The 27623-nt window shown below is 43.4% G+C and overlaps 1 protein-coding gene across 1 annotated transcript in view; it reads right to left on the bottom strand.

Annotated features, from left to right (window-relative positions):
* MYO5B (myosin VB) overlaps positions 1–27623 on the bottom strand; it is a 162870-nt gene that overhangs the window by 44093 nt on the left and 91154 nt on the right. The window contains exons 18-22 of the mRNA XM_005145400.3: positions 23321–23407; positions 13693–13804; positions 12215–12426; positions 7915–8071; positions 5167–5406 (exon numbers count right to left, since the gene is read on the bottom strand). Coding sequence (XP_005145457.2) covers positions 5167–5406; positions 7915–8071; positions 12215–12426; positions 13693–13804; positions 23321–23407 — 808 coding nt within the window. The remainder of the gene's footprint in view (positions 1–5166; positions 5407–7914; positions 8072–12214; positions 12427–13692; positions 13805–23320; positions 23408–27623) is intronic.

Genomic DNA, 27623 nt, shown 5'->3' with positions numbered 1-27623 from the left:
TAAAACACCATCAATATTAGCCAGGCCCAGAAAGGACAATGAATTCATAACAGACCAAGAGCTTCAGTGAAGAACCTGCCACACAAGTTTGCTAACAACAGGTCAGTAATCATGAGAACAAAAGAACTATTTTTAAATTTGAAGTGTAGTCTGGATTTTTCGTTTTGAAATCTTTCAACACAGCTGGAAAGATCTGGGCTCATATCACTGTACAACAGATCCAAAAGGCATTGCTTTCTTAAACGGGGCTTTGATGGATATTTCTCTTATCAGAAATATCAGTTTTGGCCCTTCCTGGTTCTGCTGGAAAACATCGCTGTCCAGACCAGATGAGTGTTCTGCAATTTAGCCTTCTGCTGTTTCTCAGAGCTTCAGTCACCCGCAGCGTGACACCAGCTCATGAGAAACTCCAGAAGTTTTTAATTGATTTAGAGGCATGATAAGCTTGATGTGAAACAGCCAGAAGACAGAAGTGTTTAAAGACACAAATGTAACATTTGAAGTCAATGGACTAGGGGAGTCCTGATACAGAGTCAGGATAAACAGCAAAGGTGCAAAGTCACAGATCCTGAGATGAAAATTCATTTAGATGCTCAGCAGAGTCAAATAATCAAGAAAAAAACCCCAACTTAAATACAAAATAAAGTATGATCATGGAATGAATGGTTTAGATTGAAAGGAGCTTAAAGCTCATCCAGTTCCTACCCCTGCCACAGGCAGGGACACTTTCCACTAGAGCAGGTTGCTCCAAGCACTGTCCAGCCTTCCTTGAACACTGCCAGGGATGGGATACCTATCTCTGTAATAGGGCCAAAGGCCCCTAATAACTCCTGTACAGCAGTTAGTTTTCAAAGAACATTATAGCCTAGAAAAAAAGAAAAAAAACCCAACAACAACAAAAAAAACACAAAACAAACAAACCCCACAAACAAACAAAAATATCAAACCATTCAGGAAAGCAGCATTTCATCTTCTAGGTCTACACAGGTAGACAAGCAGACAAGCAATGGACAAATGCATGGTGGGTTGCTGGAAACCAGAAACCTTCAGCCATACTTCAGATTCGTCTCCTAGATTCCCAAACTGGTTCATAGGGTCACTTCTTCTACCATTGCTCTGATCATCTTTTTGGTCCCTCCCTAGGTAACTTCCCAAAGCACACCTCTCTTGCTGTAACCTCAGCTCTCTGAAGCAAAATTAAGACACATCTCCAGTGGAAAACCAAGTAAAGAGGGGACATTAACATCTTTTCCTTCACTTCCTTGTAATGAATTATTAGTGAACAGCAAAATTCAGTGCTCCTGTGGTGTTGAAGAAATTATTTATTTAAGAAAAGCTTTGCAGAGAATGGCAATAACTACTCTGGTTCACAAACCTCTGCTGCTTCTCCCAGACTCTGCTTGTTCTCCAACACCCAGAGTTTCATAGCTTTATGTCCCAAAGTTTACGTATATGATTTGAACAGAAAGAGGGGAGACTGAGATGAGCTCTTGGGCAGAAGCACTTCCCTGTGAGGGTGCTGAGGTGCTGGCACAGGGTGCCCAGAGAAGCTGTGGCTGCCCCATCCCTGGCAGTGTTCAAGGCCAGGTTGGACACAGGGGCTTGGAGCAACCTGGTGTAGTGTGAGATGTCCCTGCCCGTGGCAGGGGGTTGGAACTGGGTGAGCTTTAAGGTCCCTCCCAGCCCAAACCAGTTTGTGATTCTGTGATTTTTGCATAGCAGCCAACTAAGATTTCAATCCATATAAAAGATAAATGCACAGGAATGCTTTTTCTTGTTATTAGCTACTAGAGCCATGAGAAAACATTTCCTTCCCTATACCAAAACAACTGGTCCCTGCTGCAATAAGAGATTGCTCAAAAGACCCTGTTAGACTTGAACTTGGTTATTTTAAATCATTATCCAGCCCAGCAGGGCTGTGATCAGCTTGGTTTCAATCCAGGCCCTGTGAACCAATCTAGGGTTTATTTTGCTACCAACAGCAGAGACAACATCACCACTGCTGTTACCCAAGCAAGCTTTATTTCACAATCAATGCTCACAGAGATACTGCCGTTTGCATTAACAGTGCTAGGAGCTCACAGTGAGTCTAAATATTGGCTGCATGAATACACAACACTAAATTAAGTAACAGCCTTAAAAAGTGGGTACATGTAAAGAAAGTCAAGTACCTGGAAAAAAAAACCCCAAACTAGAAGTGGTCCAGTGTGGATAGAAAGAAGTGGTCCAGTGCAGATATTTCACAGCAAAACAGACTTAAATCTTTATTGTGTGTGGGAAAAAAATCTCTCACCTGATTTAGAAACTGAATTAAATTGGCCCCAGTAATGGATGCTAGAGCATGTAAGCTGAGGCTGACATACAACAACAGGTTTTAATGTTTTCAGAGAAAGATCTCTTCCTCAGGGGCACATGGACTATTGTATCTCCATTCATGAGCTAAAGTAGCAGCAATACAAACATTTTGCATCACACTAGTTGGAAAATTATACTAATGCAGCTCTCGAGGTAACCCATAAGTATGTTTTATTTTTTTTCTTAAACAGCTAATTGGCATTTTGAAAGCTCATCCTTACAGATTAGCAAGGACTGAAATCAAGATACTTCAGGGAAACAATTGTGCAACAAACTCGCTACTGCCAGAAAACACATCCACTGGAACAGTGCTCATTAACACTTCCAAAGCATCCCAGGGAAACCTGTAAGTCCTGAAATGATGGTTAAAATCTGTTCTCTGGACAGACTACACCAATCATACAGAGCAATTCTTTACTGCAAAAGCTACACAGAAAATATCAAAGCAACTCTAAAACGTTCCATGTGGAGACCAAGGCCGATCAAGACAAGCTCTATCCCATTATTTCTGCCTACTTAAAAGCTCTCCATGTCTCCTTCCCTAAACTAGACCTTTCTGCTGCTTTCACAATCCACGAAGGGAAAGCTGACATTAACCAGAGACTGTTTTACCTTTATTGTTCCACCCCCACACCTTTCCTAGCACTGTATGGTCTGGAACTGGGGCAGGGGGGGAAATAGCAAAAATGCATACTGCTGCTCCACTGCCGAGTCCAACAGCTCAGCAGACCTAACACGTGCTCATTGCATGAGTTCAGCCCAAATATATGGACTCATCCTAATTAATTACACCACTGTCATGGCTTAAACAAATCCGCACAGTTCGTTCACTCACTCCCCCCCTTGCTCCCCCAACTCCCAGAGAGTTAGGAAGGAGAATCCGAAGAATGTAGCCCCCACGGGTTGAGATAAGAACGGTTTAATAACTAAGGTATAACACAAATCATTATTGCCACTACTACTACAAATAATAATGATAAAGCAAATAACAAGTGAAGAGAATACAACACCTCACCAGCCATCGACCCGTACCTCCTCCCACCCTGCCCGACCGAGCACTGACTGATACCTCCTCCATCCTTCCAGAGCTCCAGCCCTTCCGGGTAACTCCCGGTTACATCCTGGGCATGACGTGCTGTGGTATGGAATACCTCTTTGGCTAGCCTGGGTCAGGTGTCCTGTCTCTCCTTCCTCCCGGCTTCCCCTCCTCCCTGGCAGAGTTTAGCTCAGAAAAGGCTTAGGACAAACTGAACATTTGCACAGTAACTCAAAACATGCTCGCTATCAGGAACTGTTCCCAGCCCGGAAGTCAAAACACAGCACTGCACCAGCTACCAAGAAGGGGAAAAAATGACTGCTACTGCTGAACCCAGGACGGCCACTTACCCTCCAGATGAAAGGTCATATCTAACAGGTTTCTGACATTTACCTGGTCTAGTGTGAAGTGTCCTTGCCCATGGCAGGGGGGTTGGAACTAGATGGTGTTAAGGTCTTTTCCAACCCAAACCGTCCTGTGATCCTATGATTCTATATAAATACATAGAAAACTTTATGCCTAAGGTTTTCTATTCCTAAGCTATGGTTTGTCTGCAAAATCTAAGTGTGCAAGCAGGCATTTTTTAATTAAACACCACAGCTTAAAAGTCAGACTCTACTGCGGTGCACACTTTGCAGCCAATTAATTCAGCAATGGAAGTGGCCTGCAGTAATGCAAATCCCTGGGTATCTTGACTCTGTGGCATCTGAGCCAATGCAGAGTCATTTCTCATCTCCATCACAGGACCTCTCACGTCCTGCAGGGATGGGAGTGATTTAAGGCCATAAGAAAACTGCATGTTTTGTACACATCCCTGTTAACATCCTAACAGAATGATAAGCTGCAACTACTAATAGTTGGTACTACAGTAAGTAGGCATGCTGAATTATACAGAATGTTTCTTCTGCCTGTGAGAAGGCTGGTTAAGGATATAGGTGGATATGAATATCCCTGCTCATAGTAATGGATGCAACTGGATCCTACAAAGCATTTCTTATACTCATCCCTGAAAATCTTGCACAGTACTGGGAAGCAACAGAGAGAGTATTTATCAGAGTAATTTGCAGACATGTGAGTAGGTGGGGAAAACTCTCCTCCTAAGTGTGTAATCAAACTAGTATTGTGCAGATTGTCAATGACAAGTGGCAACTGGTAAAGAACTCTGTGTGTGTAAAACCGTCAAGTCACCCACATAAGCATCTACCATACTGTGCCATCTCACCCCTCGTCATGGCTTTTACCTCTGAACACATGTTGTGTCCAGTAACACAAGAATATGCTCAGACTACTTTGTGAAGTATTTGCCCAATTTACTGTTTACCTTCTAGGTAACAAGACTCATGGCATACGGTTCAGTACAACAAAATGCAGCAGACAGTCTGCGTTCTTAGTGCTTACAAAGAAGAAAGGGTAATGGAACAATCCAGTCCTTTGGGACATGGAGATTTCACATGGAACTGGCTTGGGTTTTCAAGCAACAGCTTTCAAAATTACCATTTTGTCCTCCCCTGAGTCCCTCTGGGTCATTCTCACAACAATGACAGTGCAGCTTTTCCAGCTTACCAAGCAAGCTCTTCATAGAGCCTGCTGGAGACCCAAGATCCAAGTGCATCTGCACTTCCATGGCAGTGTCCCAGATGTATAGCCAGCAGTAGCAGAAGGCTGTCACCACCATGGCATCCTTCCCAGACACCACAGGAAGAGAAAACCTTTTCGAGGAAGGACAGCAGCAGACAGGCAAAGCAGCAGCAGGATCAGCATGGCTCAGGACATACCTGCTCATCAATCTTCCTCTGGAGCTGGACCACCTTGTTCTCCATGCCAACATTGAGCTTCTTTAGGTGTTGTGCTGAGCGGGCCTCAATCTTCAGCGCCTTCAGCTGCTGCCTGGCTTTCATGCGCCGGTAGCAGCACTGCAGGACAATGGTGGCCGCCCTGACCCGGCGGAACCGAGTGCGGGCCAGCCAGCCCCGTGTGTACTTCTGGAGGATGATGGCTTTGTGCTCCACCAGGATCTACAGAACAGTCACAGAGGAAAAGTCACTGTAAAGGTAGCAACAGCCCTCATCTGGTGCAACACAACACTCAGCACTTCCTAATCTGCCTTCAAAAGGGATTCTCCTCCAAGAAGCAGTGTCCTGGTTGTGTACAGGGTGATGGCTGGAGATAGAAGCTGTTATTTTGCATCCTCTTTCATAGATGGGAAGGGGTACTTCAATTCCCCCTCCGGGGGGGGGGGGAGTTCTCTAATCTCTGAGCTCAACTGATGCAGGCAGGACACATCCAGTCCTCTCTTAGGAGCCATGCTGCTCACTAAAGAGCGTCAAGTCCTGCTTAGCCAGTGCAATGAGGGGTATGATCCTGTTCAGTGGGTAGAAGACTTGATGGGGACAGGGGATATCTGAGCTGAAGTGAGACTTCACCACTTCCAGGATTCCCACGGCAGTGGTGGGCTCACCATCCATGGAAGTGTTCACAGACTGTGTAGACGAGGACCTTAGTGACATGTGTTAGTGGTGGCTCAGGCAATGCTGAGGTAAAGGCTAGACTTGATCTTAAAGGTCTTTTCCAACTTAGCTGGTTCTATGTGTTTAGGGACAACTCCAGAACAGTGCTCAGATACAAGAGATCCACAGCTAGCAGAATAAACACCCATTAACAGACACACCAACACTTAGCAACAAACTTACTGTCCCTTCAGCATCAGATGTAAGTCACACCAGAACAGGTTTGTAGATTGTTTTTCTGTGTTCCACCCCTGCATTATGATAATTTATACAGCAGATAAAATGCTGTCCTGGTGGGATTCCTTATCATGTGGATGACCTTCAAATAAAACCCTAGAGTCCTCCTGGTACAGCCTGCAGCCAGTTCTCTTGCATGCTTCAATTTCTGGGAACTAGTATCTGGTTTTGTGAAACTTCTGGCACTTTTGATTTAATTTATCCCCCAAAATTTACAACTATCTTTTCAGTAGGTGGCAGTTCAACTGCTTCCTCTAAACCTGAAGGCTGACATATGAGATATAACAGCACGCTGTTAATAATGTTCTTATGTTCATCTATGCTGTCATATTATGAGGAAAGAAATAGCAGGAGAATTTTAAGATTACAAGACACTTTGCTGTTATTAGCTGGGGATAAGTTGTCTCAGAAAAGGTACCACAGCAGATTCTCTTACAAATCTTTTGTTTCACCCTAAGGCTTTCTTTGCATTTACAAATTTTAACTCAGAATAAAACGATAATGTGAACTTCGGATACAGTAGGAGCAGGAGCTGCTCTGAAATAAGATTTGTATGTCTCCAGCTTTGTCACTCTCACAGATGTTTGGGCTGCGGGTGCCCGAACAACTAGAAGGAACCCTACTGCATTGCCCTGGGGGTTTACTCTGGTCTTACAACAGGTTTTACAACAGCCTAATCTTATGGAGCATCACCTGTAGTCCTGCATCTGTTGCTAAGCATGCATTTGAACCAATACCGCCTATATCCTGGTGCTTCAGTGATAAAAGATGCTCAGTTTTGAGAAGCCTGACCTTCAGAGCCGACTTCTACAACTTGTTAAGATTTTGGGTTATCTCGACACTCAGAGAGTTTGAATGCTGGACCAGTTGTCTTCCCTGTAGAGGCTTCTGATTCAAAAAATAGATGCTGATAAAGCAGTGCCAGCATAAATTCCTGATCACCAGCATCCAGCTGCTCTGTTTTGGGGGACATCACTGACGTCTCTGGTAGGCTTCCATCAACTCCAGAAGCAAGATTTCCCCTCCTGGTTCACCATGCCTCTTACATGAATTCCAGTATCCTCACAGACATAAATTCGGTGACTACAAAACTAAGGCCGGACCTGAGGAGCAGACTGAAGACTTCCCAGAGTTGTTCTCAGTTTCACAGAATCACAGAATGGTTTGGGTTGGAAAGGACCTTAAGATCATCCAGTTGCAATGACCCTGGCCATGGGGAGGGACACCTCACACTAGACCATGTCACTCAAGACTCTGTCCAACCTGGCCTTGAACACTGCCAGGGATGGAGCACTTATCACTTCTCACTTAGTGTCATGAAACCGTGACTTCCTTGCTTCCAGCTCCTGGTTTACTAATGGAGATAATTAATTAAAGAGGGATTTATATCAATAAATTACTTGACCCAACTGGTCTTCCTTCCATTCTGGAAACAGTACCTTCAGCACAGCTCAGATACAAATTCAGCTTGTCAGGGAGGTTTTTGCAGAGTATGGGTTAGATCAAATGACATTTCCAGATTTCCACAATGCCGTCTGGCACCTGAAGTACTAACTTCATTTAGCTGCCCTGCTGAAGAGCTGCTGCCAAAATCTTGTTTGCTTGCATAGCTTTAAATGGCTATCCTTGCCATCACCATGTGCTCTCCGGAAACACCAGAGGCTGTCAGCTTCATAAAACATCAAAGTGGGCAAAATAAATACATCATTGTGCTATGCCAGTGGAGGTAAGGCTCTTTCTACTCTTGCCTAACGCAAAGCCATTCTGTGGAGTCAGTACCTTGTGATAAATCCTCCTGACAATCATGCCCCGAGCAAAAGCCTGAATGGTGATGGTTGCAGTGCGGACCCTCTGGTAAGCTCGGAGGATCCGTAGCATTCGGTACTGCTTCTGGCAGATGATGGCAGCTCTTGTCCTCCTCAGGTGCTCAGCGAGTCTGCAAAGCACAGGAAAAAAAAAAAGTTAATAGTAAATTAAACTCTTCTTCTTTTGTAATAAATTCCAAACCGGGCAGAGAAAAACCTCTCATCCAAAAGTAGCTTTATGGTATTCAAGAAAGACCAATCTAGAAGTAGGGCTAAGAGAAGAGCAGCAGATAGCATCTCCCTGTTATACTAATGGGAACATGCATGCAATCAGACAGCATCCATGGCACCCAGGAGCACTGGAACTAGAAATCGACACACTTCACGATTCCTAACTACCATTTAAAACAAATATTTTCCAGCTTTTTCCTTGGTTTGAACTCTTTGTCTTGAGTACTTAAGCCAATCAATGTCCAGGTTGGCTCCATCACTTCCCTAACTATAAAAAGCAATTGTTGTGCTGAGTATCTGCCAACTGAGAGAAAACAGCAACAAGCTGATTTGACATTTAAACTGGTGTGCACTGGTTTAGCTACATTCATGAGCAGAGCCCCAGGCAATTCACAGAGAGTAAATAATGAGGGATGTGCTCAACTCCATGGCATGCTGCTCTCATTCTCCAGCTGAATTCATGTTCAATTTGCTGTTATACAGGTTAATAAATGCCCGTGAAACCTCAAATTTTATATTTAGCTCGTTCTGCTGAATTTGTTGTTTATTGCTGTCAACATGAAGCATTATATAGATTTTTATTATAAGAAAGATTTTATAGATATTTGATCTACTTTATTTTGTGAAAAGCATATAAAAACCAAGAGACATATCAGACTGGTTTATGTAGTTTCCTTCTCATTAGGACCTACTGAATCAGAGCTTATTAAAGAGGACAAGAGATAGTCCCTTTACAAAAGAGAAGAAAGCAGTTGTTTAGATGACATCCATCCCTATGAATAGGTGACCTGAAAAATCATGTTGAAGAACTGCTGCAGGTGGTTTTGGCACATCTGCTTTCAGCCTCTCTTTTAGCTCATACCCCATCACCTCAACATCACCAGGCATTCCTCCTTCCTCCTTAAAGGGATGGTCAACTGATGTGAAGTCAAATATAGTGTCCAAGTCTGTAGGTGTGCATGGACAGCCCATTGGAGAGGCTAAAGTTAATCACAGACTCTCTTTCTCTTAACCTTCCTCTTATTGCTTCTGCCTCATTTGCCTTGTCTTGAAGTGGGCTTGAGACTGCCAAGAGGGACCTGTAACCATGAGCCTAGAGATGTATATGGACTTCTAAGGACAAGAAGAATCCATGCTCAGTTTTAAATAGAAGCCACCAAATTGCCCAGCTTTGCTTATTGGAGACCTTCTCATCCCCAGATTTTCCATGAGGCAAATGCCTTTTAAGAGCACAAATAAGAACACAAATTCAGTTAGCATCTCTGATGGTCTTCCAAATACATCACAGAGATATTTTATAAATTAGAGGAAATCATCGAATCACAGAATAGTTAGGGTTGGAAACGACCTTAAGATCATCTAGTTCCAACCCCCCTGCCATGGGCATGGACACCTCACACTAAACCATATCACCCAAGGCTTCATCCAGCCTGGCCTTGAGCACCTCCAGCGATGGAGCATTCACAACCTCCCTGGGCAACCCATTCCAGTGCCTCACCACACTTACAGCAAAGAATTTCTTCCTTATATCCAGTCTAAACTTCCCCTGGTTAAGTTTCAACCCGTTACCCCTTGTCCTATCACTTCAGTACCTAATGAAGAGTCCCTCCTCAGCATCCCTGTAGGCCCCCTTCAGATACTGGAAGGCTGCTATGAGGTCTCCATGCAGCCTTCTTTTCTCCAGGCTGAACAGCCCCAACTTTCTCAGCTTGTCTTCATACAGGAGGTGCTCCAGTCCCTGATCATCCTCATGGCCTCCTCTGGACTTGTTCCAACAGTTCCATGTCCTTTTTATGTTGAGGACACCAGAACTGCACACAATGCTCCAGGTGAGGTCTCACGAGAGCAGAGTAGAGGGGCAGGATCACCTCCTTCAACCTGCTGGTCACACTCCTTTTGATGCAGACCAGGATACGGTTGCTTTCTGGGCTGTAAGCGCACACTGAAGCCGGCTCATGTTCATTTTCTCATCGACCAACACCCCCAAGTCCTTCTTCTTGGGCTGCTCTGAATCTCTTCTCTGCCCAACCTGTAGCTGTGCCTGGGATTGCTCTGACCCAGGTGTAGGACCTTGCACTTGGCATGGTTAAACTTTGTAAGTTTAGCATCAGCTCACCTCACAAGCGTGTCAAGGTCCCTCTGGATGGCATTCCTTCCCTCTAGCGTATCAACAGAACCACACAGCTTGGTGTCATCGGAAAACTTGCTGAGGGCACACTCAATCCCACTGTCCATGTCAGTGACAAAGATGTTAAACAAGACCGGTCCCAACACCGATCCCTAAGGGACATCACTCGTTACCGGTCTCCAGCCGGACATTGAACCATTGATCACAACTCTTTGCATGTGACCATCCAGCCAGTTCTTTATCCACCAAGTGGTCCACCTATCAAATGGGTGAGTCTCCAATTTAGAGACAAGGATGTTGTGTGGGACAGTGTCGAACACTTTGCACAAGTCCAGGTAGATGACATCAACTTGCTCCACCCCTGTCCATCTGTTCCATAGCCCTGTCATAGAAGGCCACCAAATTGGTCAGGCAGGATTTCCCCCTAGTAAAGCCATGCTGACTGTCACCAAGCACCTCTTCATTTTTCATGTGCCCTAGCATGCCTTCCAGGAGATTTTGCTCCAAGATTTTGCCAGGCACAGAGGTGAGACTGACTGGTGTCTAATTCCCTGGGTCATCCATTTTCCCTTTCTTGAAAATGGGGGTTATATTTCCCTTTTTCCAGTTATCAGGAACTTCACCTGACTGCCATGATTTTTCAAATATGATGGCCAGTGGCTTAGCAACTTCATTCACCAGCTCCTTCAGGACCCGCGGATGGATTTCATCAGGTCCTTGGAAAGAACATGGAAGTTCTTTACATTCACCCTTAATAATTAATAGAAATCGACATTCATCCAGCAACCAGGAGTGAAGAAATTACTATGCAGGAGCCCTGTGGCATATAGACAGCATCTCATGTTGCCCAAGCTCAAGCAGTGCCAACTGGGCTACAGGTTAGGTATATTAGCAATACTACTGGTGGGCAGATGCTAACTCAGAACCAGAGAGAGAACATTGCTGCGCAAAAACAAACAACATAGCCAACACACCAAAGCTTCTCTAAGGAGAAAACAAGGAAGGAAACAAACCTGAAAGGACCAAAATATACTACTCATTCCTACCTGTGAATTGCCTGAAGCCAGCTTGGCTAAATATAGGCCAATGGCAGTGTTTGACATAATAAGGGGCACAAGATGCAAGTGTTTGACATAATAAGGGGCATAAGATGCAATAAAGATGCTTTATTGCTCCCTCACAACCACCCCACATCTGCTACTAGCGGCCTACTCTCCAGCATATATTTACCTATATCCCAGAAATCCCAGGAAAGCATCAACATGAGGTTCTTGCACACAGAGGGTTAAACACTGAGTTCTATTATTCTGTAGTATAAATAGCCCCATTGCCAGTGATTTGCAGTAATCTTTCTCATTGCAAATGATACAGCAAAACAATTCTGAGAACTTCCCATGAATATCAGGAAGTATAAACCTAGTGCCTGCAGAAGAGGAGCACACACCAACCAGCAAAGTGCTCACTGAATGACATGCATGCCCTTTATCAGAGTTACTCAATAAAATATCCGTTCTGTGAAACACTCGTCTACATTTCTCAGAATACTCCAGTCATCTGTTTATAACCTAGCTGCCTATGCCATAGCCCTGGCTCAGTACTTAGAAATTAAATTTATATAGATATGAAATCATTCAGTTTGAGGTAAAGAATTTTGATCTCTTGATCCTGAATAAAGCTATGGAGAGAGGCCAGGAACAAGCTGTGATTTCAGCAGAGAAGCTTTCACTGTAGTGGCATCTACATGCCCAATATGGGTCTTCACAGGGCTTAAAGCAACACTTCATGCAGAGCATTTTCAATGTTTCTTATATGAAATCCACATGTTTAAGGCCTATAAAATTGAACAGATTGAAAATACAAGTGCTCCAAAGCACATCCCAGCCAGCCCTTCCTCAGAGGGCTCCCCAGGACCCACCTCCGTGCCAGGTGCCCACGTGTGTAGCGCTGGATGGTGACTGTAGCTTGTCTGAGCCTTCTGTACCTGACCCACTGCAGCCAACCCCGCACTGTCTTCTGAATCATGATTGTGGCAGCTCTGAACTTATCTGCTCGCAGTTTCTCCAGATAAGCCACCTGGCCTGCACGGAAAAAGATCTTGGTACGGCCAAACTGGAACTTGTCTGGATCCTTTTCAAAACATAAAGGAAACAACATTTAATTAAGGCAAACTTTTTTTAATTTTCAATAAAAACAGCAGATACAGATTAAATCCCCTGCACTTTGAATCCACATCAGCTCGGCTGCCATTTGTTCTTAACCAGGTGATTAAAATACTAGGCTGCAAACTACTTGAGCTTCCATGTACCCACTGAGGAATGCAGCGCTGGGATTCAATCTTAAGTTACATATAATTACACAAAATCTGATTTTTTTTTCCATTTTTTAGAGTTTGTTTCTAAATTAACTAGAGAAAGGCAACACCAGAGGACTTCAAGTAAAAATTTCTTTTTGAAAAGATTACATCTTACATCTGCAAAGTCATGTATGCATTGCAAATGGCTTTCAGATAAAGGAAACCCTCGGTGCATAAGGAGTATGGCTTTTCCAGAGAGGAACCCAATTGAGTAAATTACCCAAAATCACATGAGGAAAGCTGCTCAATGGCAAGACCACATCTACGTTCACATTTGCAATTTAAAAGTAATTCACATGAGTCTCATAGATTCCTAGAATCCCAGACAGGTTTGGGTTGGAAAGGCCCTCAAAGTTCTTCCAGTTCCAGCCCCATGTGCAGGGACATCTTCCACTAGAGCAGGTTGCTCCAAGTCCCTGTGTCCAACCTGGCCTTGAACACTGCCAGGAGTGGGGCAGCCACATCTTTATGAAGAAAAACCCAGTTTTGTGAAGAAAGGTGGCACCAACTTCTTATTTGCTTGAAGGAAAAGAGCCTCACTCTCTGGAATGCTTTCTCTGTATATTAATGGCTATTGAAAGTCCCACACACAATACAGGGCATTTATTGCATTTTTCTCTTACTTATTTGTGCAAGAGGTATTTAATGACTGAGTAAGGTTCATGCTGCTGTTCAAAGCTGAACTTCTAAAATCTGCTCCAACTATGGCTATCCAAAACCAGAATGAGGGGTTGAGGAGACAAGTTTTCTAGACATGGCCAGCTGTTCACATTCAGCTGGTGACAGCAAACTCTGGACTTCACCAGCACTGAAATGGTATGTTCAGCTTCACCACAATGAAGAGATCCCACATCAAACCTGCTCTCACTACCTCCTTACAAGACTATCTCATTCTGGAGAAAGCCCCAGGCTGACTAAGCTGAAGAAGCATCTGCACAAGCAGCAAGTGAAGTAGGAGCAGAAAGAGCACTTCATACCATATCAATGCCATGAGCATTTGTGCTGTAAAAGTCACTGCCAAAGATCTGGTCACAGCTCACCTTAATGAGGTCTTCCAACAGGGTCTGACATATCTGTTTCTTGTCATTGTTAGAGAGGTCTCTCTTCTTCATAAGAACACGATACCTATTGAAAAAGTCGTGGTAGGACCATCTGAAAGCAAAGCACACACAGGATTAGTCTGCATGCTGGGCATAATTTCCTTAAAATAAGGCATTTGGAGTCATAGATGACTCAATATATGAAACTCATGTACCAAGGGATCACTCACTGCTACCCTCAGCATGAGAGTCACGTTAGTTAGGTCACCTCAAACTTAATCCCAAATCTCAGCTCTCCTCTGCCACTGAATAACCTTATCTGTGTACTTCTAAGCATGGAACAAAGGCCATGAATCACCATGTTTTCCCTCCTCCTGATGTGCTTTGCAAGCTGCTGCATTTTACCAGTCAAATCTAACAACGTTGTTCCCTTTGGAAAGGATATGAACATTTTGAAGAGACTATGGATCTGATTTGGCAAAATATAAAAATGGTTTAAAAAGCAGCCTTAGAGATTGCACCAAATAGAAATTCTTCCTTTATTTTGCTTTTCCAAACTCTGTTGAATATTGATTTTAATCAATTAATCTACTAATCTGTGTTGAGGTCTGTGATCCAGACTCTAAAAACAAACACAGAATCTTAGGACTCTGACAAGATAAAGCAGCCACTGGGAAGATGCCTCACTGTCACCCACAGTTAAGTTTCAAACATGCAATACTAATGGCAGGAATTAGAGCACTGTGTATTACTGCTAGGAAATACCATCCCCTGCCACTGTTAGATGTAGAGCCTGCAGACTGGATCCTGAAATTGGTTCAGCATCTGCCAAGTTTCAGCCTTCTCCAAATTAACACAGTGAGTTATGGACCCCTCAAAACCTGAGTGCTTAATTAAAACACTAGGCATTTCCAGCGATGTCAAGCATGGCCATCATCATTTAAATATATATGCATAAAAAAGGAAGATGAGAGACAATTACAATGATTCTGATTTCTGCCCTCTCTCAACAAAGCCATCTGTGAGCTGATCCTCACCCACATGGATGTTCTGGCAGCCAAGATGAGAATACACAGTATGAAGAGCAGCCACACAGAAACATCTCCCCCTCTGCCCAGCTGCTCCATGCTTATCTTTTTTCCTGTATTATTACACCCAACTCTTCTTGCTTTTCCATTTCCAGAGATAAAGACAGGGGGAAAATAAAGGCAAAATACATTGCAAAGGGCCAGAGTGATGCTTGTAACAAGTCTTACACTTGGCCACTTTGCAGTGGTGGGGCTGAGCAAGACATCACACCTCCACCTGAGCTCCTTCCATGTTCAAGGCTGCCATCTCTATAAAATACTTTATCTAATAGAATAATTAGGTTGGAAGTAACCTACAACAATCATCGAGTCCAACTGCTGATGCAATCTCTACTGAAACTTCCTGAAACCCAGGATATTTGGTAAGACAGGCATACCAGAAATTTAGTGTGCACTTCAAAATACACAACCAACACTGTTTCACATCAATTCAGAAAATGCACAAGGACAGGAATGCAGCCTTAGTTAAAATCACTATTCTAATTAAAAGAGTGGAAGAAAGTGTTTACAAAGAGAATGAAGGGTGAAAGACAAACAAACAAACAAAGAAATAAATAAATGAACTGCTAATGACTGGGAAGCACCTGAGTGCCACACAATTCCTTCATGGACATGTTGCAACCAGGACAGCATTTGCAAAGAATATGGGAATGGCAAAAGTCCTTAGCATTGCACCTGAAGCAAAAGATAAGATGAAGGGTTCCTAGAGACAGAAGCAAGAAGGAAATTGTAATGAGAGGATTGCCCATGGGCAGATTAGCTCTGGATTACCCAGATATTGCCATGATCCCATAGCAGTCTCCATGGACTAGCTCAGAGGCTGAACAGCCAAAGCTACCCACCCTCAAATAACCAAAAGTACTGGATTATCAGTTGAAAAAAAAACCCAAAGATACCTGCTATGGGGGGCTCTCAGTAGGGTGAGGTGCAAGCAAGACTGCAGGCTTGTGTCATGCAGGGTTTAAGCATAAACTTGCTGACTCTTTGCTTTCTAGATGTTTTTGTCTTATAATTACAGTTCCCATTGTGTACCCACACATAAATCTTTTTGTTTTGTGCAAATAAAAACCATTTTCACTTTCAGCACATCTGAGGCTTCTGCAGCTCCAAATCAAACTCGATAGGAGAAGCAGAGCATGCAATGCCCGAGGCACACAGTCCAGCACGCGATGCTGGAGACCTCCTGCCTGGCTTCGGTATTACTCAAGCCAGGGAGAGCTTAGAAAGGGAGAAAAGGGAAGGAGGGAGTATTCCCATTTAACTTCCAGAGTCAGTTAAGGGGCTGGTATTTTCAAATGCTGCTATTAGGAGGCTGAAATGATCCTGCAGGTGCCACGCAGGCTCCTCCAGCAAAGAGCGAGTGCAGAAGAGGTAACACGTGTTAGTGAGGGTGTGGGTCAAAGCTGGGCAGAAAGCAGGAAAATACATCACCTTCCTGTACCAAGACAGACACAGAGACCCTACAACTGCTTTCCAACAAGAAATTCCTTGACAATAGATCATAAGTCACTGTACACAAAGGTCTTTCTTCAGAGCCTGTCTTTTACGTTTCACAAAGTGGTAAAAAACAATCTTTCATCTTTAGTGTAACTAATTCAGTTGTTAGGAATAAGTCTCACATGGGATATTGGAAGAAGCAGGAAATGTGCTCACTGACTGCTCCCAGGGTGTTTCGCCAGGCTGGTGACACCTGTAGTCCTCTATCCACATCTCCCAGAGGTTCATAGCCCAGTGCTACACCTCTATGACACATTTCACCCTTGCTGCAGTGAGGCTGCTCTCACCAGCCTCATTGATTTAGCAGGATATGACACTCCTGAGATCACACTGCTTGTATTATTGACCACAGGATATCAAGACAAAAGCTGTGCCACGATGAGGCTCTCTGCTGGTCCATCAGAAGTTTCGCTGGAATACCTGCAGCCCCAGTTCACAGCAAAAGAAAGCTGCAGGGGCTCATGGGTGCTGTTACAGGATCTGCCCCCAGAGAATGGAACAATCAAAGCACTCAGGTTTAATGTAACATGCCTGGTTAAACCACTTAGGGCTCAAAGCAGTGTAAAATTCCCTTAGAACTATGTGCTTTGAGAGAAACAAACATGATCCCACAACCCTACACAGGAGATCTCTCTGGTGCAGAAATACCAAAGCTCCATGCTTTAGTGAACATGGACCTTTTATTTTTTCTGCACACATATGTCTTTCCTTTAAGACTCAACATCTGAGAAAAGGAAAAAAGAGAAAAATTCTTTCCCTCCTGCTAGACCACAAAGCGATTCCCAGCACGAGATAAAAGATGTGCCATGTTACTGCACAGCTTAGCAGGCCAGGAGAGATTATGGGAAGGTTATACCTCAGTTTGACTTGTTGACAGGTATTAAATTACAAGCAGATCTCAGGCTTTCAGAATGCTGCCACACAGTGCACAACACTGTACACCTCATTGTTAAGGGCTGGAAACCAATAGCAACTAAATAAATACCGTTCTTTATAATTATCAAGTGATAAGTTTCAGACAGTTGGTACAGGCAAAGAGCTGTGACCAGGAGGATTTTGGTACCTGCAGAACTGGGAAGGAGGTTTGAAGGAATAGATGGATATTATTCAAACTTTCCCAGGGAAAAAACATAATTTCATGGCTGAGATCTAGCACAACTGACCTCAAACATAACGATTTTGCTTTGAAGTCAGCACAGGTCACTAAAGGAAAGAGGCAATAAAAGCAGTGTAAGGACACAGGAAAGCAACTTACAGCTATGAAAAACACAACCCTCCTTGGGCTTTAGCAGCAAGGACTCAAGGGCTTAGCCAGGAGTGGGAGCATTGGTCAACCCAACAATATCTTTTTCATCTACAGGAATTAGAGAGAATAACCCATAAAACACACCACAAATTAACACCTCTATCTGCGGTTTAAAGAACCAGATTTGAACACTTCACACAAAACTACAACAGGGTGCAAAGCAAAGGGGCTGCTCCTACCCAAAATCATGGGGAGATGAACCTGAGAGCAGCCCTCATGCTGCAGAGTCAGCTGGATTGACGGCAACCTTGCAATTAAAGGGAGGGCTCAGGTAAGAAGCTGGGGTGAAGTTCTGACTCCCAAAAGGAAGCCTCTTAAAAGCATCTCTCCAGTCAGTGAGTAGCTGTCCAAAATATTTCCAACCTATTGTTTAGGGTGATTACAGCAATGTTAATTCAGCAACACTGAAGAGCAAAACAGAGTATAATAAGAGCTTGAAGCTTTTATAGCTTAACCATCATATGGTTTCTTTTGGTGGCCTGAAATAACTGAATGCAAAATATTTCTATTAAGGGTAAATAAATTAATTATCCCACTTCACCCAAGTCCCAGCTTCATGTAAGAAATCCTGCCAGCACCATGTGGGACTATGCTCCATAGGGATCAATATTTTAAGCAGTAAGGAGCTGGACTATATTGATCTTCCTACAGGAGCTGAAGCCTCTTTGGGGGCAAGCAAGTTGAATATCTGAGCCAAGATCTGACATGAAATTATTTTAGAAACTGTGGTTCAGGAAGAAAATTTTTCTTGCCTTGTTTACTGCAGCAGATCAGATTTGCTTTTCAATTAGCTCTAAAACATGCAGGCTGGCATGGCTTGAAATTATTTGGAATATACTCAAAGAGCAGAATGAGGGGGAAAAAACACCCTCTATTTGCATACTACACCTTTGTTGGGAGTGGGGGAAATGAGCAAACACAACTGCTGGTAGCCAAAGTAATTTATAAGTTTTGTTTTCCTGAAATGACAGCTAAAAGCACATTATAAAAGAAAAGGTTTTATACCCAAGGAAGCTCATGATACATTTCAATTGTAAATGTTTAATGTTTATAGAGTTTAGCAGCTGTGATTTCATACGGAATTGATACAAAGATGCTGCGTCTAACAACCAGCTCCAGCGACCAGAGGCAGCAGCCAAATGCCAAGAGTACTTAAACAGTAAATTTCATACATAACAACTACAATAATGAGTATTTCAGGGAGACTGCAATGACAATGTTATGCAGAGTGATGGCATGCTGGGAGACCACTGTCATTGTACCACTGACTGGAACCCACAAGAACCAGCAAGTAGTTTTGACAAAATACATGTTAAAAACTTGTTTTAAGAGAGTATTTTTCTTATTAACGGAGATCTGCACCAATTAATTCTCTACAGACTAATCTCGATGTAGCCAATTTCTATAAAAATGATGAATGGTTTCATAGCACAGAGACATCTTCCATGCTTCACCCACAGAAGGTGATGATAGATTTACTATCTATACATCTAAGACAGCCCATTCATCACAGTCATTTATGTACATGCTAACAAATACATTTCTTAACTGCTGTGTAACATTTCAAAAACAAATGATACATTTCCAATTTATTTGAGATAGAGGCACAATGCAGCATACCATGGAAATGATAAAATAAAGCCAGGCATACCCAACTTGGGGAATGCAAGGCTTCATCTTTCAGTGGGAGCATACCATAACTTACAGGGGTTGAAGAACACTATAAATCACATTAAAACTTCTTCTCTTCTTAAAGGAACCAGGTAGAAAAAAAATTATTGAGGCCTCAAGGCATTCAGTTCTTAAACCCATAAAGCAACCACAGTGGAGAACCGTGAAATAAAGGCAGATGACTTTATCCAGAGATCTCTGACCCAAGGCCACATCACCCTCAGAAGTTACTCTTGTGACAGTATGCTGGAAAACATTCAGATGTAAATGCTACAGGATGAAAATAAACATTTTTTCCTGTTTCTGTAATAAAACTTCTCTTGAGATAAAACATCCTGAAAAACCCCTGTTGCCCTAAAGGTAAATCCCTTACACCCAAAGGAAGCAAAACCCACAAAGATCAAGTTTTCCATTATTACTAAGTGGTTTAAATGTATAGCCTTCTCACGAGGTTAATATTTAAAGAAATGACCATCCTTTTTGGTTTTAGCCTCAAAATACAAAGAAGAGAAAAAAATAATCCACGCTTACTGCGATGAAAACTGAGACATGTTACATGGATGTAAAAGTGCGGAAAGAAGTAAAACCTCTATTACATTTCCCACAAAATAAGATCCTGTGGAAGCAGCTTTTGTCAAGCTGGTTTATAAAACCAATTAAAATATACAGATTATTCAGAACCTTTTAATGATGTTGTCCAGCTCCTGGATTCTCAAGACAGGAATTTTATGGCCAAGGAGGGTGAAGCACTACCAGAACCCAAAGTGAGTATCTTATTTAACACAGAGCTGTTTCTGTACATAATTATCTTCTAGAAACATAAAAAAAACCCCAAAACCAAAACTCTGTCCTTGAAGCACCTCAAACACTGAACTAGTGAAGATTATTCTGAAAAGCTGAAATAGCTTATTTGTACCCTTTTTTTTTCCCCTGGAGGAAGGACAAAAGCTGACGAGTTACAGTGGTAGGTTTCTGTATTCTTAGTATCTCGAGACAAAGACCTCATAACCAAAAGCACGCAAACAGAGCTGAAAGCATCACTTTTGAGCTTTTTCAGGATGGATCAGGCTTCACATCAGTCAATTATTTGTCATAAATAGATCTTGGCTGGCCTGCAAGTGCTGCAGTGATTTCTCCAATCTGTTTCCTTTCCCCAGTCACTAATTATATCTCAATTTTAGTGCTGTAGGGCCTAAACTACAGAGTTAAGTGAGCAGAAGTGGGAAAAGGCTGCAAGTCTGTAGGAAAACTATGAATGGGGAGGTACAGGTTCTCCCTGCAGCTATGCTAAGACCAGTAGCAAAAGCCATGGACAACCCTCAAAGCAGAGCTGCTCAGTCCTCCCCTGGGATGCACTGCTGCAGAGCCAGGAGCCCAGACTGCACTTGGGAGCTTGAGTACTTGCTTAGTGAGCACAAAACTGCCTTTCTGTGGCCTCCTCCAAATGAAATCAGGGCTGTTTCACTGCTTTAGGGCTTTTACTGCAAGCGGACAGACAGATTAGTTCCTTCAGCTACTTTAACAAAGAAGATAATAAAAGACCCAGCCCATGGCTGATTTTTAATTCCTCTCTGTGGCTTAGAGATCGTGTCATTTAAGAGCAAGTTTTTATTAGTTACTTCCACAAAAGCCTTGAAGACTTCAGAGATGGGGTGGTGCTGGGTCCCCTAACAGGACCAGACTCCCATGGAGTACCCCAACATCTGTGTACCTCTTCCACCCTCCTGTACTGACAGAGGAGAGAGAAAACTGTTCTGTGCAACAACTGATTTTAATTTTTTCTTCCTGAAGCTGAACACTGCAGTTTTGGTGGTTTTGAACACACCAGGTTTTGTCTGTCCATGGAGGTCACTGGCCAACAGAGGTCAAATGCAGCAGACCCATCTCACCTCATTGCACAGGAGCCACCATCAGTTGTTACAGGCTCTTTGCTGCCTTGCAGAACATGTGAGTAACCAATAAGGCAGCACACTCCTCCCCAGAATCAGGGGCAGGGAGTTTCTTATGGTGTTCAGCATCACGCTTAGCTGACTCTTTACTGAGCGTATTTATAACTCCTTTGTTCCATAAAAAAAGGCTGATGGCTATGCTGACATTAACACAAAGTTGTTTGGCACTAGAATGCAATTGATGCATTTTTAGAATTATTTGCCCTTGTCATCTTCAGGGCTTATTTATAGTTTCTGTTTTCTGATTTATGAGGCCCTAAAAACCTCTTCTGAATTTCATACCATAATCAGCAAGAGCCACGCCACTCATAACCTGTCCTTTTTAAGATGCAAGTGTTTGAAGCCCAGTATGCTTTGGATGTGGGTGTGAAAGTCTGTGATAATAATTTACAAACCTATTTTCTTTCTCTGTAAGTATAATCAAATTATTTTTTTTTTGGATGAAATTACTATTGCAGCATGGGGGGAAAAAAAAGGAAAGTAAACTGTACAGTACAAGGAGTTTTTGTATGGGGATCTTCAGGCAAGCAGGGAAGAAGTCCCCTAGGGTATCACTTGCTTCCAGGCAAGATGTGTGCAGAGGATATAGAGCTGTTGCTTTGCTACTTGCTGTCCACCTCCATAAGGGATCAAAGCTGAATTCCTATATCTGCCATGTACCAGCATTTTCAAAGATTTTGCCACAGCAAATTACTCCTCAGGACCAAACTGAATATACCAGATAAAACACTGGACACAAGAACATACTCTATGGCAGCCTCACTTTGCAGCTCACCACTTGATAATGAACATCTTACATTTGAGGAACCCATGACCTAATGGGGGTTTTGCAAAATGAAAGAAAAAAAATGAAAAAGGCAAGAATCTTGTCTCTAAATTGGAGTCATCAATTTGATAGGTGGACCACTCGGTGGATATAGAACTGGCTGGATGGTCGCACTCAAAGAGTTTTAGCCAATGGTTCAATGTCCGGCTGGAGACCAGTAATGAGTGGTGTCCCTCAGGGACTGGTGTTGGGACCATTGTTGTTTAACATCTTTGTCACTGACATGGACAATGGAATTGAGTGTGCGCTCAGGAAGTTTGCCGATGACACCAAGCTGTGTGGTTCAGTTGATACGCTGGAGGGAAGGAATGCCATCCAGAGGGACCTTGACACACTTGTGAGGTGAGCTGATGCCAACCTCATGAAGTTTAACCATGAGAAGGGCAAGGTCCTACACCTGGGTTGGAGCAATCCCAGGCACAGCTACAGGTTGGGCAAAAAGGAAATTCATGGTAGTCCTGTGGAGAAGGACTTGGGGGTGTTGGTCAATGAGAAAATGAACATGAGCCAGCTTCAGTGTGCGCTTACAACTCATAAACCAACCATATCCTGGGCTGCATCAAAAGGAGCATGACCAGCAGGTTGAAGGAGGTGATCCTGCCCCTCTACTCTGCTCTCATGAGACCTCACTTGGAGCATTGTGTGCAGTTCTGGTGTGCTGAACATAAAAAGGACATGGAACTGTTGGAACAAGTCCAGAGGAGGCCACGAGGATGATCAGGTGACTGGAGCACCTCCCATATGAAGACAGGCTGAGAAAGTTGGGTCTGTTCAGCCTGGAGAAGAGAAGGCTGTGTGGAGACCTCATAGCAGCCTTCCAGTATCTGAAGGGGGCCTACAGGGATGCTGGGGAGGGACTATTCATTAGGGACTGTAATGATAGGATGAGGGGTAACAGGTTCAAACTTAAACAGCGGAGATTTAGATTGGATGTAAGGAAGAAACTCTTTACTGTAAGTGTGGTGAGGCACTGGAATGGATTGCCCAGGGAGGTTGTGAATACTCTATCCCTGGCAGTGTTCAAGGCCAGGTTGGATGAAGCCTTGGGTGACATGGTTTAGTGTGAGTTGTCCCTGCCCATGGCAGTGGGGTTGGAACTAGATGATCCTGAGGTCCTTTCCAACCCTAACTATTCTGTGATTCTATCTATCTTGGATATAAACCAAGTATATAAACCCTGTTTGTCCTGAAAATACTGATGTTTTCTGTTCCTTTCCTTGCCCCTGACAAGGGGCTTGCTGAGGAAAGCACCCCAGCAGCACACTACCACGCTGAAATCCAACCACAGTACCTGGATGGGAAGCCAGCTGCACTGATGCGGATGGTCTCCAGCACTCCACAAGCTCTCAGCTGCTGCACCACTCTCTTTGAATCAAACCTGTAATTATATTTAGGTTAGAGATTAACATAATGAGAAGGAATCCATATCATCAACCCATCTGATAGCGACTCCCCTTTGGAAACAGAGATTAGGCTGCAATTTGTGGAAAAAAAACTCTGCTCTTGTTATTAGTACAGGGGCTGAAGAAACACAGAGATCCATGGATTGCTTTTGTCCATAGCCATTCCCTTGCTAACCTTAATATAGCCACAAATCCCATGCCTTGCTTGGGGAACAGGTTGCACAAATGTCATTTGTTTCCCCTCCATGTCACAGGATGCTGTGCTTTTCAAGTGCGACAGACCTTGTTATTGCCCTGTTACCAATGCCAAGTGGTGCTCCTGGGACAAGATGACAATCTGTTGCAATTAATCTCTACATCTGTAATTGTCGTGGTTTAAAACCAAATTGCACACAGTTCGTTCACTCACTCCCCCCCTTGCTCCCCCGACTCCCAGAGAGTTAGGAAGGAGAATCCAAAGAATGTAGCCCCCACAGGTTGAGATAAGAACGGTTTAATAACTAAGGTATAACACAAATCATTACTGCCACTACTACTACAAATAATAATGATAAAGCGAATCACAAGTGAAGAGAATACAACACCTCACCAGCCACCGACCCATAACTCACCCCACCGTGCCTGACTGAGCACTGACCGATACCTCCTCCGTCCCCCCAGAGCTCCTGCACTTCAGGGTTTCTCCCGGTTACATCTTGGGTATGACGTGCTATGGTATGGAATACCTCTTTGGCTAGCCTGGGTCAGGTGTCCTGTCTCTCCTTCCTCCCAGCCTCCCCTCCTCTCTGGCAGAGCATGAGCTCAGAAAAAGGCCTTGAATAAACCAAACACCCGAGCAGTAATTCAAAACATACTTGCTATCAGCAACCGTTTTCAGCCTGAAAGTCAAAACACAGCACTGCACCAGCTACCAAGAAGGAGAAAAATGACTGCTACTGCTCAAACCAGGACATTAATCTACCCACATACATAAAACAGCACAACTACAATGAAGAAGGGAAGCATCTCCGCATCACAAGCTGCCTGATGAACCAGGCAGTATTACTTTTGCAGCTATAAGGGCCAAAACATATTTCCAGGAAAAAACAAACAAACAAACAAACAAAAAACCAAACAAATTCAACAGCAACATAAATCTGATATATTAAATTCCATAACAAAATGAATTAACTAATTACTCCAAGAGTAATTAACAAGTTCCATGGATTTGGAGACCTTTATGCTTACAAAGAACAACGGTGCTCATGCTCCAGGCTAAGGGCTTTGGTAGGCATTGTGTGGATATTCAAGGTATTTCTCCTCTCAGCTGTTTGTCCTCTTTTTAGCTGGCACTACCCCTTACAATTGCATCTCACTTCCATCAGCAATTGGTGCTGAAAACGTTCATGCCAGCTTCCAGCTGAACACTTGTGCTGTGCTCTCTCTGGTTCCTGGCATGAACCCGCTTTCAGATCAGTCTATCTCTGCACAGAATGAGTCCAGGTGCCAGCATCTTCCACCACTTCTCCCACCCCTGACAGCAAATGCACAAAGAGGTTCCAGCTCTTCAGCTTGAGACACTGGACCCTGGAAGAGGTCGTTGGATCAAGCCTGGATTCATGTGGTGCAGATGTCCGTAGCTGTGTTAGGTCTCCAGAACAAAGCAAGGAACAAAAGCTTCCCAAGTAGCTGCTTGTCCCCTCCTGAAAGCCCAAAGTCTTTACACCTGCAGTCAAGATTTCATGAATAATTCTGTCTGGCTCCTGCTGTGCAAAAGCAGCATGAGAAATAGTCTCCTGCTGCTTTGTGCATCTTTAAATTCCCTGGACCTGCCAAGTCTGCATCAAGTTATTCACTACAACACCATAAACATGAGGCAGGATGGAAAATCAGTCTTGACTGTCACTCACTTCAAGAAAGAATCCACAAGGGAACAATTTCCATAACTATGTGTAATAAACAGGACTGGCAGATGGATGGCAAGCTTCAGTCCTGGAAGATCCCAGGGAAATCTACACTGTACACAAGGGAAACTTTCTGCAACGTGGTCAAGCCTTGCTGAGTGCAGGTGAAATGCAGGAACCAGAGTGGCTGCAGTCACTTATCAGCATGGAAAGCCATGACTCTTTCTAGCAACAACTCCAGCTACAGGCTTAGACTGAAATAAGGGGCATAAAAGTGGGAAACCATGCATTATTATGAAGTCCTTTTCCTTACCACTGGTAGCAGAAGCAGCTGGCAGTTTGCTTTTGGCTTGGAAACCCAAGTAAGAGATCACAAACCCTGCCTCAAACAGAATTTGGAAGAAAAACTGTCAAAGTTACAGCTGAAGTCAGGCATTTCCCTCACACATCTCTCTCTGAAGTCTTCCCCATGAGGAATCAGCCTCAGATGCAGCCTGCGGTCAGACATAGCAAGTATGATTGTGTGGTGCCAATGCTTCCTCCAGGCTGGAAGCCTTACGTGTCTCACCTCCCTAAGAAACAAACCTGACATATGCACCAAGATGTAAAGTAGGAGTGAGAGCCATGCAGGGTGCAATCTACCTCCCATGTCCAAAAGCTGAGGCAGCTATTGGGGCAGGCCCACAGCTCAGGGCTTCATCCAGTCAAGGGCTGAAAAGCTCCAAAGACAAAGATTGCACAACCTCAATGAGCAGCCTCTTTCACTGAGAGACTGTCCCCATGGAGAAAAAGTGTTTCCTCACCTCCAGTCTGAACCTGTCATGTCAATTTGCGGCCATTGACTCCTGTCCTGCCATCACACAACACTGTATAATAGCCCCTGTAAATACTGGAAAGCTACTATTAGGTCTGTTGTATTCTCCAGGCTAAACATCTCATTTTAATGTAATGAAATGTAACGTTCTTGTAAGACAAAAAACGTTATTTTAGGAAGAGAAAAAAATCCTGTGTTTTTTCAATGAACAATGAACATAACACTGAGTGTTCTACATGCTATAAGATACCACTTCACTGCTAACACAGAGCAGTGACACTGATGTTTCATCTCACTAATGCGTCCTGACACTGCACATTTTTCAGTACAAATGCAGACTCCTTTACAGCCATCCCATTATTCTCCAGACCTGATTTTTACATATAAGCAAATAGACTCTATTTGAGCCACCTTAAGGATACAAATTCCTCAAGCAAGTGGCAGCAATATCAACATTGACCAAGATTTTCTGCTGAGTGAGGAGGAAATAATCTCTTGCAGAAATATTCCCAGCACAAGACACCTCAACCTATTTCTTCCAGTTTGTAGATGGGGATGCTCAACCCAAAGCACCCTCCCATTGTTTCCAGCCCAATGTGACTCCTGCAATGCTGCTGGATGCACAGACACCTGCATGTTACTCCTCCACAACCATTCTTGTGTCTGCTTTGATTTGTCCTTTGTTCCCAAAATCCCAGGCTTTGACAACTCAGACATTTGCCAGATTGGAAGCACTGCATTGGACTGAGGCATCACTCAGACTGCAAGCAGAGACATGCATCTTCATGGTATTTGCTACCCATAACACCTCAGAAGTATTTCATTTAGGTAATTACTGCATCTTGACAACCAGGAGCTTGCACATTTATAAAACCATATTAACTGTATCCTGAGCATCACATGGAAAACTGAACTACAAAGTTAAAGGCAAAGAAGTGAAGATGGATGAGCTGAAAGTAGAGCCAAGCAGGGACATGGAATCTTGGAAACACGCTTTGGGAAGGTGAAGCCATTTCAACATGAAGAGCATCTACCAAACCTTCACTACAGAAAAGTTAGAAAACACTTTAGTGCTTTATCTAATGGAAGTAACCAAAAGTGTAATCCCAAATTTCACAGAATCATAAAATTTCATTTAAATTGACAACTTCTGCTATAGACAACAAGGGATTGAGGCCCTAAGAATCTCCAGTACCTGCAAAATGGCACATGAAATAGATAAAAGAAACCCCACAGAAACTGCTGCCCCAGACAGCCAACAAAGCCTTCTCCACAGCTGTTAACTAATCATCTGATGAATCAGTTAAATGTAAGTCAGCTCCTGAATGTCTCCTAACCATTAATACTCTTTGCTTTTCTGTTTGCAGAGGAAGAAGAGTCAAGCTGGTGAAGCTTCCTGGGGCATATCATGACCAAGGGCAAACCCATTTACATTTGCTTTGCCCTCCTTTGCAAGATACTGTCAGAGACATCTCTGCACTTGAAGGTAGCTGC

The sequence above is a fragment of the Melopsittacus undulatus genome, chromosome Z, assembly GCF_012275295.1.
Source record: "Melopsittacus undulatus isolate bMelUnd1 chromosome Z, bMelUnd1.mat.Z, whole genome shotgun sequence".
NCBI classification, from domain to species: Eukaryota; Metazoa; Chordata; class Aves; order Psittaciformes; family Psittaculidae; genus Melopsittacus; species Melopsittacus undulatus.
Note: the sequence above shows the minus strand (reverse complement) of the source record. Positions and strands in the feature narration are given on the sequence as shown.